We start from the raw sequence: 12,825 nt of genomic DNA on the forward strand, positions 1-12,825 counted from the left end.
ACAGCATCATGGAATATTAGAGAAAGGCACTCTAGCTATCATCTAGTCAGATTCAATTCAAGGCAATAAATTTTTCATGAGTACCAATCTCATCCAAGGCTTCATTCCAACTGCTGGGGTTGGAGGTACACAAAGGCAAGAGAATCATGTGTTCCTGACATTTCAGGGAATTTGCCATGTATTGGGGGGATTACATTACCACACATGAAATATAACATGAGGTAGAAAATGGCAATGCCCCAGGCAAGGTAAAAGTGAATGCTATGGAGGTATAGAGGAGCCGCCCAATTTTCTCATTTTACAGATGTGCAAACTGAGGCTCAAAGAAATTCAGTGATTTATTTAAGACCACACATGTAGATAATGGCACTGTGAATTATAATCTAAGTCAGGGCACTTGCCACCAGAACAAGTTCTCTCTCTCTTTCTGCTATCTATTATCAACATATTGCTTAATATCTTAAAATAGGCAATGGTCTGTCTGGGTCCATTCTCCCCTTGAACTGCTACTGAACTACACTTATGGTTTTGTGTTCTGGGACAGCAGTTTTACTGTGGCTCTGGACCTCCAAAAGCCTCCCCAATTTCTTCAAGTAGTTTCTCTATGTGGTAATAGGAATTCTGCCTCAATAGTCATAACAAGGATGGGTGGTTAATGAGGGCTCAAAGTAAATGAGATGTCAACTCTACACTGGGTTGTATTTCATCTTCTAGCTGAAGTGAAATCACAGGAGGAAGTTCAAATTTCTGCAAATTCTACTTAATGTTTCTGAACAGGTAGAGAATGTATTTAAAGAGGGCATAGCAAATTAAGGACATTCAGCTTCACGTTACTTTACATATCAACTGATAAGTATTAAGTGCTATTACGGCCTTAATGAAAGTTAAATGTCCTTTTGATTCTGAATGACAGATGTCTTTGAGAGACTAAATGCACCAAGTAAAATTCTTTATATACTTTCTCCTGTGTCTTGTCTAATAATTTCTCATTTTATTTAGGGTAAGAAGTTATGAATAACTTATTAAACAATTTTGCCTTCAGCTATCCAAATTCATTTTCATTCTATGTCATGCTTCAGTGGGGTGTGAACTTAACAGCCTTAATGCACCAATCCTAAATTGAATAACCACCATATTTTGTTGAATCTAAGTCACTCCTAATTGTGAAATGCATCCATATTTCGGGGATATTAAAAGGTAGAAAAAATATGCTTCTCAGAATTGATAAAATAAAGTATACAAATACTATGATGAAATGGAAGATGCCTTAAATGCATTCAAGATGTCTATTCTCAGTTGCTAAGTTTTTTGAAAAATAATTTAATTTTTTACTATGATAGGTGAGAGAAGACAAACTTATAATTCAGATGAACATTTCACAGAAAGACAAGTATATAATGACTGCCCCCTGCTGGTCAAATATAGCTGGCAATTACATTATAGAAAGTATATTTATTAGCATATAGATTTCACTGTAAAATTACATTGTGTTACCGTATTTTCTTGGAGCAGCATAGTCAGAGTGAAAAGCAACTTAGTGTCCGTCAGGTAAACTAAATGTCTGGGTGATACATTGCTGTTTGTTTTCTGTATCTAGATGTACTAACAGTGTAAGAACACAGGCTCCAAGATAGGTTATCTGGGTGAAGAATCTCAGAGTTTCCCAAAGCCAGCTTATCTCTAGCTAATAATGATCAGCTGAACTGGCCAAGCTTTTCAGAAACAGTGTTCTTCCAAAGAAGAAACAAGAAGAAATAAATCATTACAAATAATAACTAATGTTGGAGGAATCCTTCCTACATGCCCACCCCATGCTAAGTATCTTCCCTATATTAGTTTACTGAATTTGCACAACCATCCATTAGACTAAGCAGTGTTATTAGCGTCCCCATTTATAGATTGGGAAGAAGCATTTCCTCTCTTTAGGAATTTCTTTGTGGTCTGGGATTTTTAAATGCCATTACATATTTTGAAGTTATTTTAATAAACCAAACCCTTTTGTGTGTCTGCCTGCTGCTGACCTAGTGTTTTCCGCCAACCTTTGCACACATACGGTTTTGTGATGGCCTGTCATAGCTTCCCCATGAACTCTTGAAGAGCCTCCACAGGACTTGATCCTGACACATTCTCAAGCAGCTGCCTTCTCTCTCAGCTGATGAGACCAGCTGGTCTGCCCTTCAGCTGATGCCCCAGAGACCTAAGTCTGTTATTACCCAGATTTGGCCCCGATAGCATTTTATAAGTTATACATTTCCATGAATGAAAGGAACAAAGTTACTATAGAAACATAATTACTATTCCCTGTTGAATTAGGATGCCTGCAATTTATAAAAATCTTGAAACCTTCAGTGAAAATTCTGGCCTCTGTGCTCTGCCTTATTCATTGGAGACATCTGACAAACTGTCTCCCTTCTCTGTGCTCTAGTTTTCTCTGTGCATATAAAATATGAGAAACAAATATATTGCATTGTATCAACTACTATTTATCTAAGAAGGTGGATTTTTTTTTTTGAGACAGGGTCTCACTCTGTCACCCAGACTGGAGTGCAGTGGCACAATATCAACTCACTGCAGCCTTGACCTCCCAGACTCATGTGATCCTTCCGTTTCAGCCTCCCAAGTAGCTGGGATTACAGGCATGCACCACCATGCCTGGCTAATTTTTTTATTATTTATTTATTTTTTTTTATTTATTCACTTATTTTTGTAGAGACAAGGTTTTGCCATGTTGCCTAGGCTAGTCTTGAATTCCTGGGCTCAAGCAATCTGCCTGCCTTAGCCTCCCAAAGTGCTGGGATGACAGGTGTGAGCCACCAGCACTCAGCTGAAGCTGAACTATTTACTTGGAAATCCTTGACACATCTAACCAGGTATGTAGTGGAAAGAAGGAAGAGGTTCAAAAGGACAATGTCTTGGCCAACAGATAACAATAAAATGCAAGGGAAGCGACCCTGTGCCAGTTCCAGACCCAGGCCCTCAAAGAATCCGGTGCCTTCTGCTTTCACTATGTTAAAAGTCAGCTGCCATCTAAAGAAGTCCAATTGACTGGAGAGGCCATGTAGTCAGGATGAGAAATTATAAATGAGAGAGAGAGAAAGAGAGTCAGCCAGACCCCAGTCAGTACAACTTTTCCCAACTGAGGTACCAGGCCTGTGAGTGAAGCCAGCTTGAATCCTCCAGCTCCACTTGGTCACCTCAGCCATTACCACACACAGCAGAGATAAGCTGTCCCCACAAAGCTCTGCCCAACTTTCCAACCCATAGAATCTTTGAGCAATAACATAGTTGTTTGGAACCACTAAGTTTTGGGTGGTCTGTTGTGCAGCAACAGATCACTGATGCAAATATAAAATAGTTTGAGTTTGGTGACAGAGAAAGAAAGAGTTCTTTTCAAGGGGGCATAGGAAGCGAGTGACTGCCAAATGCAGAACAAATCTGGCCATTGAAAAGTCACCCAGTTGTTTGCTTCCCCCAGCCAGAGTGTAATCTCTGTGGATGGCTCTGGGAAGTGGTTTCCTCTGTTTGGCACCATACAAAAATCCAGAAAACTTTCCAAAACAGACAAAAGAGGCAAGAAGGGAGGCAATGAAATCCACATTTAAAAGTCATGATCATAGCCGGGTGTGGTGGCTCATGCCTGTAGCCCCAGTCACTCAGGAGGCTGATGTGGGAGGATCACTTGAGCCCGGGAGTTCAAGACCAGCCTGGACGACATAGCAAGAGGCTAGCCTGGGCAACATAATGAGACCTCATCTCTAAAAGTCAACATCTTCACAAGAAAGAAGCCCAAATAAAAATTCATTGGTGATACATTTATATTAGAGAGGGCCACTAAAAGTTGACCTGTTCTGTTTGTACTAACAAATCATGTAAGGGAAAAAGTGAATCCGTATCTCAATCAATCAAGTTGCTTTGACACTGAAACTAGCCTCTGAAAGTTTGCAAAAGAATGTGTACTTGTCAACCCAGGAAGAATTTAGCACAATTTAACATCATTTGCAACAATGCATGGATACATTTATTCTTAGCCCTACTGATGTTTGCATCAACTGAACAACGCAATGCAGCCCAGCAATAATGCAATGATCCTATTCCTATGGGTCATTGGGTAAACCAGCTGTGAGACAGCTGGGACACGAGAAACGTATGCCATCAATTTCCATATATTACATCTCCGAAATTTTTTATTCCAGAATTTCATTTGTGTTAATAAATCTCCACCTATTCTACTCTGTAGAAAACAAAAAAATAAGGGAGCATATATATTTATTTAAAAATATGTTTTCCTTGATAGAGAATTAGAACTTAAATGTGCTGTCTGGTTACTTTATTACAATCCGTTCAGCGGGGTTTGTACATTGTCTTTTGTTAAAGCAATTTTAAATGGATACTCTCTGCATGTCAAAAGACCTTTGCTGGTTTTTCATTGTCCATGGTTTTTAAAGTATCTTTAATTTGTTTTCTTCCTGTTTTGGCCTAGGAAGAAGTGCTGGTCTAAAGGAGAGATCATGTGTCTACTCAAAATATGGTCACTACATGAGGACTTGTGATTCCAACTATCCATTGTTCTATCTAAATGCCAACATAACCAAAAATAACTAAAAATGGAAAGAAAAATATCCCCCCAAAACAATAGTGGTTACATTCTAAGGTTTATTTTCTTCCAGATCAATGGATGTTGTGGCTCTTCAAAGAGTTTACCCTCCTGCAATTTGCAGTATTTTTTTCCCTCCTACATTGACTTATTTTTATCTATATCTGTTTCTGAAATAACCATGAATTTCAGCCCATTGCCAGAGTATGGTCTGTGTAAGAGAATTAATTTTAACTTGTGGCACCTTCAAATTAGCCAGACCACAGAACTGACCACCTCAGAGTCAAAAGTAAGCCCAGTCTTCTCTCTTCCCTTGCAGTCTAGAAGAGAACTGGGACAACTTTCTCACCACTCAGCACAGCTCTGGCCAAGACTGTTGAAGGCTGTGTGGAAATCTGGGAACTACTTAGCCACTATGTGTCAGCTCCTAAAATAGGTTGAAGTTCTGAGTTACACTCAAGGACCCCCTACCCCTGCCAACACAAAAACAAATTTATTAAACTATTTTAATATATTAAAGCCAAAAAAATAAATGATATCCCTAGAATAAAATTCACTGGGGACAAACCTCAGCTTGTTTGTCATGAAAATCAAAGAAAGAATTGCCTGCTTGCTTTGCCCATTTCTCTCTGTTTTCCTGGGAGCTCTAGGCTCTCTTGTGGATCGCTCTACCCCTTTTTGTCACTCCTACCTAATTGCATGTATAATCCTCCTTCTCCCAAATATGCCTGAACCTTGTCCTGACAAACTGTAATATGAATCTCCTGAATTCGGGGTTCATTCTCTCTCCCTCTGGGAAGGTTCCAGGCCCATCTGGTCCAGCTTAAGACATGCTGTTGCTTTTTTAGAACAATCAGCATTTTCTTTCCATTGTTGCACACAATCTGGAAATTTCAACAGTATGATCCCTAGAGTACTCTGCCAAAGCTTGCTTAGCAGAAAGATTTTAGAGCTTCTCTCCTCCCACCATCACCTCTGCCCCTTCCAATATGAGGGAGTAGATTCAATTTTCTTTTTGGTTTGTTTTGAAGAGCTATGCACATACCAAATCACAGGGAGGACACTGAAAGCAACATCTGTGAGGTGCCCCCTGTGGGCAGTGTTACTGGCAGTTACTGAATAAAATCCAAGGATTCTGCTAAACATCCTGCAAACAAAAAAACAGGGCTCCACAACGAAGAATTATTTGGCCCCAAATGTCCATCATGCTGAGGTTCAGAAACTTTGCCCTAAAGCATCGTTTAGCAGAATCCTGGGCCTTACCCCAGACCTGCTGAATTTAAATCTGCATTTTTCCCAAGGTCCCTAGAGGACTTCGCTGCACAGTAAAGTTTGAGAAGCAGTGCCTTAGGTCAGTGGCTCTTTATTTGAGTGCTTCACAATCCCTGGAATGCTCATTAAGAAACGAAGTGCTGGGTCTGACCCTAAAGTTTCTGACTCAGCAGGTGGTAGGGGTGGGTTGGTGAAAATTTGCATTTCTAAACAGTTCCCAGGGGATGCTACTGCTGCTTCTGCTCCCAGGACCACACCATGGGAACCACTCACTGCCCAACACACCCAGAGGCAAAATATCCAAATCCCTTCCAGCTGAACAAATTGAGTGCTTACTGACCACCGGAGTCAATGACAAAGGAAGTACACTGGGGCTGAAAGACACATAGATATTCTCTACTGGACTGTCCCTATAGTGTCAATAACTTTGCTCAGGCCCCTGAACTAAAATCGGCAGGTGTATGCCACATCTCTGCCAGCCTGCAGTTGCCTCAATAGCAAACCAAGAAAAAGACAAAAGTCAGATGGAAACCATCCGCTATGAAGTCAGCTCCAGGATAAACACTGAGGTTAGATTTAGGGCTGAGCCAGAGAACCAGTGATGCTACTGAAAGCAAAGTTGCATGCTTAGGCCTTACAGGAGGAATAGTGATGCTCCCTTTACAATCCACGATACGAATACCCCCTGCTCCTCCCAAAGCAAGTGCCTCTTGAGGGCTGTGGCATTTTCTTACCCACACAGGAGGCTGGCCGACCGCTCCAGGCCTTGTTGTCCATACATGTAACGGTCCGCTCCCCTTTCAACGTGTATCCTGGTGAACAGTAATACTCACACCGGGAGTTAAAGTAGGCACCATCTACACACTTAAACCCTCCATTTGCTGGCATGGCAAGGGTAGGACATCGCTTTTCTGAAAATGAGAAAAATCAGATATTCAGCATTTCTTAGTTTTTGTCTATAGAGTTTCGTTTCAGAGTCTAGAAACTGAAAGCATGGGGTGAAAAGTTAATTTAAATATAACAAGGCTGGGCACAGTGGCTCACACCTGTAATCCCAGCACTTTGGGAGGACGAGGCAGGTGGATCACCTGAGTTCGGGAGATCGAGACCAGCCTGACCAACATGGAGAAACCCCATCTCTACTAAAAGTACAAAATTAGCCAGGCATGGTGGTGCGTGCCTGTAATCCCAGCTACCCGGGAGGCTGAGGCAGGAGGATGGCTTGGACCTAGGAGGCGGAGGTTGCGGCGTGCCGAGATTGCGCCATAGAACTCCAGCCTGGGCAACAAGAACAAAACTCTGTCTAAATAAATAAATAAATAAATAAATAAATAAATAAAATGGAATTTAAGAAACAACAGATGGTTTTATGTCACACAGAAGAGACAAAGTTTCATATCACACTGGCTTGGGTTGGCAACCCAGCTAAGCCACTATCTTAGGTTGAGCTTCCCAGAAGCTGATTCTGAGATACAGATTTATGTGCATGAGGTTTAGTAAGAAAGTGCTCCCAGGGAGACTAGTGAGGGGGTGAGGAAAGCAGAACAGGGAAGGGGAGAAAGCCAGGCAACATGAGATCTCAGGCAAAGTCAGCAGCAGCCTGATCCCACAGGGAAGCTCTGGAGTGTGAATGACAGCTCATTCTGCCCTGCCCCCGCAAGGAAGCTGGGCTTTCAGAATTCTTTACCAGTCAGTCACTGGGCAGCTACAGGCTGCTCGCAGGAGATGCTCTCTCTTGTGAAAAGAGAACGAGAGTGAGAGAGAGAGACAGAGAGAGAGAGAGAGAGAGAGAGAGAGCGAGAGCGAGAGAGCGGGAGCAGTCGTCTGAAGGAGCAGTCTTCTGAATAGGTTGAAGTTGCAAGTCTTTAAGAGCCAAGTACTCAGAAGCTGGGTACTGGATACACACAACTAGGAAAAGGCATTGAGGAGATCTGGGTAGAGCGGATTGTCCACTATAGTCACCCAGTTGCAGAGTCTGCATAGTCTTGATGACATGGCTGCAGCCTTGAAACCTCGGTTTCCCCGACAATGAAGTTAACGTAATGACACCCATGTTGATATTGTTACTGTAAAAATCAAATGTATGTGAAATTGTTGGCAAACCATAAGTGCTCAAAAAGTGGTGGCTGTTTTGAATACCAAAGACATCTAAAGTGTGCTTCAACAATGCTGTACCACTTGCAGTTTTCCAAATGAGGTATGACTTGTCATGAAGCTAAAAGCCAGCCCCTGAAACGCTGCTCCTCTAATCTTCTCCCCTGAGGCACACTCACTTTCATAAATAAGCATCACTTCTTCTGTGACTCTTTCCTGCCTCCCTAAGCCCCACTCCTTGGAAGAACACTTCTTTTTTTTTTTTTTTTTTTTTTTTTTTAGAGACGGAGTCTCCCTCTGTCACCCAGGTTGGAGTGCAGTGGCACCATCTTGGCTCACTACAACCTCCACCTCTCGGGTTCTAGCAATTCTCCTTTCTCAGCCTCCTGAGTAGCTGGGATTATAGGCCCATGCCGCTACACCCGGCTAATTTTATGTATTTTAATAGAGACAGAGTTTCACCGTGTTGCTCAGGCTGGTCTCGAACTCCTGAACTCAGGCAACCCACCCGCCTCAGCCTCCCAAAGTGCTGGGATTACAGGCATGAGTCACCACGCCCGGCTGGGAGAGCACTTCTTTAATCTGCTACTGACTTAGTACCCTTCTTGTACTTTTTTTTTTTTTTTTTTTGAGACGGAGTCTCGCTCTGTCGCCCGGGCTGGAGTGCAGTGGCCGGATCTCAGCTCACTGCAAGCTCCGCCTCCCGGGTTCACACCATTCTCCTGCCTCAGCCTCCGGAGTAGCTGGGACTACAGGCGCCTGCCACCTCGCCCGGCTAGTTTTTTGTATTTTTTAGTAGAGACAGGGTTTCACCATGTTAGCCAGGATGGTTTCGATCTCCTGACCTCGTGATCCGCCCGTCTCGGCCTCCCAAAGTGCTGGAATTACAGGCTTGAGTTACCGCGCCCGGCTCCTTCTTGTACTTATCTCTCAGTTGACACCTCTGCCTTGCTAGAGCCTCTTCATGGCAGGACCCATGTGTGTCTTATTTGTTTCTAAATCCCCAATGCCTCTTCAGGATCCATCACTAACTGAACAAAAGTAACTCATCTTCTGAACAATGATCTTCTCTCCCCTTTTCTCAAACAGCTGATCATATCATTCTCTCTGAGAGGAGCCATCTCACTTCCACCACATCTTTAGAACCCCCCTCTTGTCCCCCTGCTCATAAAGAGAATTTTCCTCATCAGTGTTCAGTGAAAATCCTCAATCTTGGAGCAAAAGAACATTGGCTCTGGTCATCTCTGAGGACCCAACACAGAGCTGGCCTACTCACGTTTGCAGATGACTTTGTCAGACCATCGTTTGTTTGACTGGCAGATCAGTAGCGAAGAGCCATGCAGCTCGTAGCCCTTCTGGCAGCGAATGTCACACCTGGTTCCCAGGGCTGTTTTGTAGTATCCTCCTTGAGGGGCCCTGCAGTACACATCCCCATACTTCACCTTGATGGGGGAGCACCACGGGGTATCTACAAGTAGCAGAAACAAAAGAGGAGATAAATACGAGTAGCAGAAACAAAAGAGATAAATACGAAATGACACTTTCAGAAAATGTGTCCCCTTACTCTCACTGTCCCAGGCTGGCTACATTCCAAATTGTGGACCTTCAATTAGTGCCCCATGTTTTCTTAGGTGTCTCTGGGTAGGGAAGTTATAATCATGGGACTAAGTGTCGGATATATCTGAACATGAATCTGAGTTCCTCTATAACTAACTGTGTGATCTTAGACAAGTTAGCTAACCTCTCTGAATCAATAACTATACTTATGCCATAGTGCTGTTATAAGGACTAAATAAAAATTGCATATCAAGCAGCTAGCCCGGTGCCTAGCACACAGTGTATGTTCAATAAATGCTTGTTCTTTTTTAGTATTTCCCTTAACTAGATACACAAGATTTTTTATTTTTATTTTTTAGATAAATAATTCTTTTGAGAGCAATTGATGTCCTACATAGTGGCGGGGATTCAATAATTGGTTAATTTGCATTTCTTCTAGGCTATATGCACATTCTCTCTAAAATGTTGTAATACTGGCATTAATCTAAATGATGCTACAATTTCCAGGTTTTTGCAATAATATATAAATTTGGCCTAAAGTCAAAGAACAATTGCTCTCCATAGGGAAGTGCCCCCAGTTATGCCCCATTTAGGTAACAGGGTGACACCCTCCCCAGATGACAAAGTTGCAGGTGTTTTGATTTTGGTCTCATAGTTGCCCAAAGCACAGCTAGGATGAAATGAATAAATCAGAACTTCCCTGCTGTGCTTTTGAAATGTTATCTTTGAGATCCACAAAATATAAGGGCAACACTAACTCCCTGGTGGATAAGTTCCTACAGTAGCCACTACCCCAATGTCCCACAGTCGATGGGGAACAGTGAGGAGTTCACTAAAGTCTGCCAGGCTCTCAATGCTATGAATAGGAGCCCCTTCCCTGCAGCTGCCTGGCTCATCACTCCACCCAGCACCTGAGCTGTCAGTGAGTGAGGTAAGACCGCCATCATGTGGCCAGGAAGGAGGACAGACCCTGTTTTACTTTTCCAGGAATTCTCTTCTGAGGATATGCCTCCAACTGCCTCTCAGTTACAAAAACCAACAGTTCTGGCCACGTCTTATGCATAGACCACTGTTTTACTTTTGCCTTCACATTTCCTTCGGCTAATACTTTCTCTTCTTTTTTTCTTTTTTAGAAACAGGGTCTCACTCTGTCACCCAGACTGGAGTGTAGTGGCATGATCATCGCTCACTGCAGTCTCGGCCTCCTAGGCTCAAGTGATCCTCCTGTCTCAGCTTCCCAAGTAGCTGGAACTACAGGCACGCACCACCGTGCCTGGCCTGGCTAATACTTTCATCATACAATGTTTTGCAGACAGCTGCAAGTGAGTCCTAAACTCAAGACTCAAGTAAACTTCCCTGGACTTCTTAGGTAAAAGTGATGTCCTGAAGGCTTAACTAGAGCTGATTAAATTTGACCATGTGGATATAAACTTGCAGGAGCTCACACAAGGCCTAAAGAACTTCCTTGAATAAAGTTTCCTTCCTCTAAGGGTTTACAGATATAATCTGTATGTACTACACATATTTGTGATATACAGTACTCCCCCTTTGCCCACGGGGGATATTGGATACCTGAAGCCTTGGATAGTACTCAACGTCATATATACTGTTTTTTTTCTTATACAAACATACCTATGATGAAGTTTAATTTATAAATTAGACATGGCAAAAGATTAACAACAACTAATAATAATATAGAACAATTATAACAATATTCTGTAATGAAAGTTATGTGAATGTACTATCTCTCTCTCAAAATATCTAATATTTTTGGGCTGAGGTTGACTGAAGGTAAGTGGAACCTTGGAAAGTGAAACCGCAGATAAGGGGGAACTACTGTATGTATATATATGACCTGCTTATACATACATCACAAATTAACTCAATCAGTATGAATATATGATGGTATTCCAAGCAAAATAATCAAAAGCCATGATTGCCACATACCAGGAGCGTCGTAAATGTTGGTTACATTTAATTTTCTTTCCTATTTTAATTCAAAAACACTTTGTGCTGGACACTGTGCAGGGGCCTCAGGATCTAAAACTAAACCCTCAGTTAATAATGGCTTGCCTCTAGCTTTTAAAATTAAAAAAACTTGGCCAGGTGCGGTGGCTCACGCCTATAATCCCAGCACTTTGGGAAGCCAAGGTGGGTGGATCACCTGAGGTTAGGAGTTTGAGACCAGCCTGGCCAACATAGTGAAACCCCCGTCTCTACTAAAAATACAAAATTAGCTGGGCGTGGTGGCATGTGCCTGTAGGTCCTAGCTACTCGGGAGGCTGAGATAGGAGAATCGCTTGAACCTGGGAGGTGGAGGTTACAGTGAGCCAAGATCGCACCACTGCACTACAGCCTGGGTGACAGGGTGAGACTCCATCTCAAAAAATAATAATAATAATAAATAAAACTTAAATTTTATTGTATAAAGTGTACAACATGATGTTTAGATATACTTACACATACTGAAACGATTGCTACCAGTAAGCAATTTAACTGTTAATAGAAACAATGCCCCAAGAAAATGTATTCTTAAACATTCAGGGTAAGTTCTAGGGCAAGCACACATTTTGGCCATCTGGTCTACCTGTCACATTTGCAATGCTGTGAGGTGAGGATGGACATGAAAAACAATGACCTGAGGGTACTAGGCAACCCCTGCTGTAGATGTGAAGGGTCATCTGTGCATGCATGTGTTTTAGGAAGATTTTTCAACAAGGGACTCAAAGAAAAAAAATCTAAACCCATAAATAGTTGAGAAGTTTTGTGAATTAGAACATTTCTTTACCACAAACATCTGATTAACATATTGGTGCTTTGCTTGATTGGTTAATTTCTGAGGCTATGAAGATAGAAACTATAGGTAGGAATGAGTATTTGCATTCAGATGTCACAAACAAATGTGGTAGGTGGTGGGAAGCACACCTGGACATAAGCACCAGGCACCAGTCATTATATTGGAAATATTGTTGACTTGTATAGAAAACTGAAGGACATCTCCAGCCAAAAGCTGTCCAGTCCTACCCTGATTCTCCTGTATCTGAGACACATCACAACAAACAAGGGCCACGTCCTCATCCCAGGAATTAGGACAAATTTCCAGGGCAAAATGCCACAGTGGAACTTTGTTAACCTTTTTTTTTTTTTTTTTTTTTTTTTTTTTTTCCAAATTCTTCCTCCACTGTAAGAGGAACTAGATTCAGAGCGAACGCATCTCTAAATTTACCTTCATTTCTCCCAGGTTTCCCTAAACTTCAGAGAAATGTTTCACCAGTAGAAATATTTGTGGACCTACTTACCTGAATCTG

At 42.1% G+C, this 12,825-nt stretch overlaps 1 protein-coding gene across 2 annotated transcripts in view; it reads right to left on the reverse strand.

The window, feature by feature from the left end:
* SRPX (sushi repeat containing protein X-linked) overlaps window positions 1–12,825 on the reverse strand; it is a 73,438-nt gene that overhangs the window by 15,997 nt on the left and 44,616 nt on the right. For both annotated transcript variants that reach the window (XM_010381760.2, XM_010381759.1), the window contains 2 exons: window positions 9,237–9,428; window positions 6,601–6,777 (listed from right to left, as the gene is read on the reverse strand). In XM_010381760.2, the coding sequence (XP_010380062.1) occupies window positions 6,601–6,777; window positions 9,237–9,428 (369 nt within the window). The remainder of the gene's footprint in view (window positions 1–6,600; window positions 6,778–9,236; window positions 9,429–12,825) is intronic.

Source organism: Rhinopithecus roxellana, chromosome 7 (assembly GCF_007565055.1).
Source record: "Rhinopithecus roxellana isolate Shanxi Qingling chromosome 7, ASM756505v1, whole genome shotgun sequence".
NCBI lineage: Eukaryota > Metazoa > Chordata > Mammalia > Primates > Cercopithecidae > Rhinopithecus > Rhinopithecus roxellana.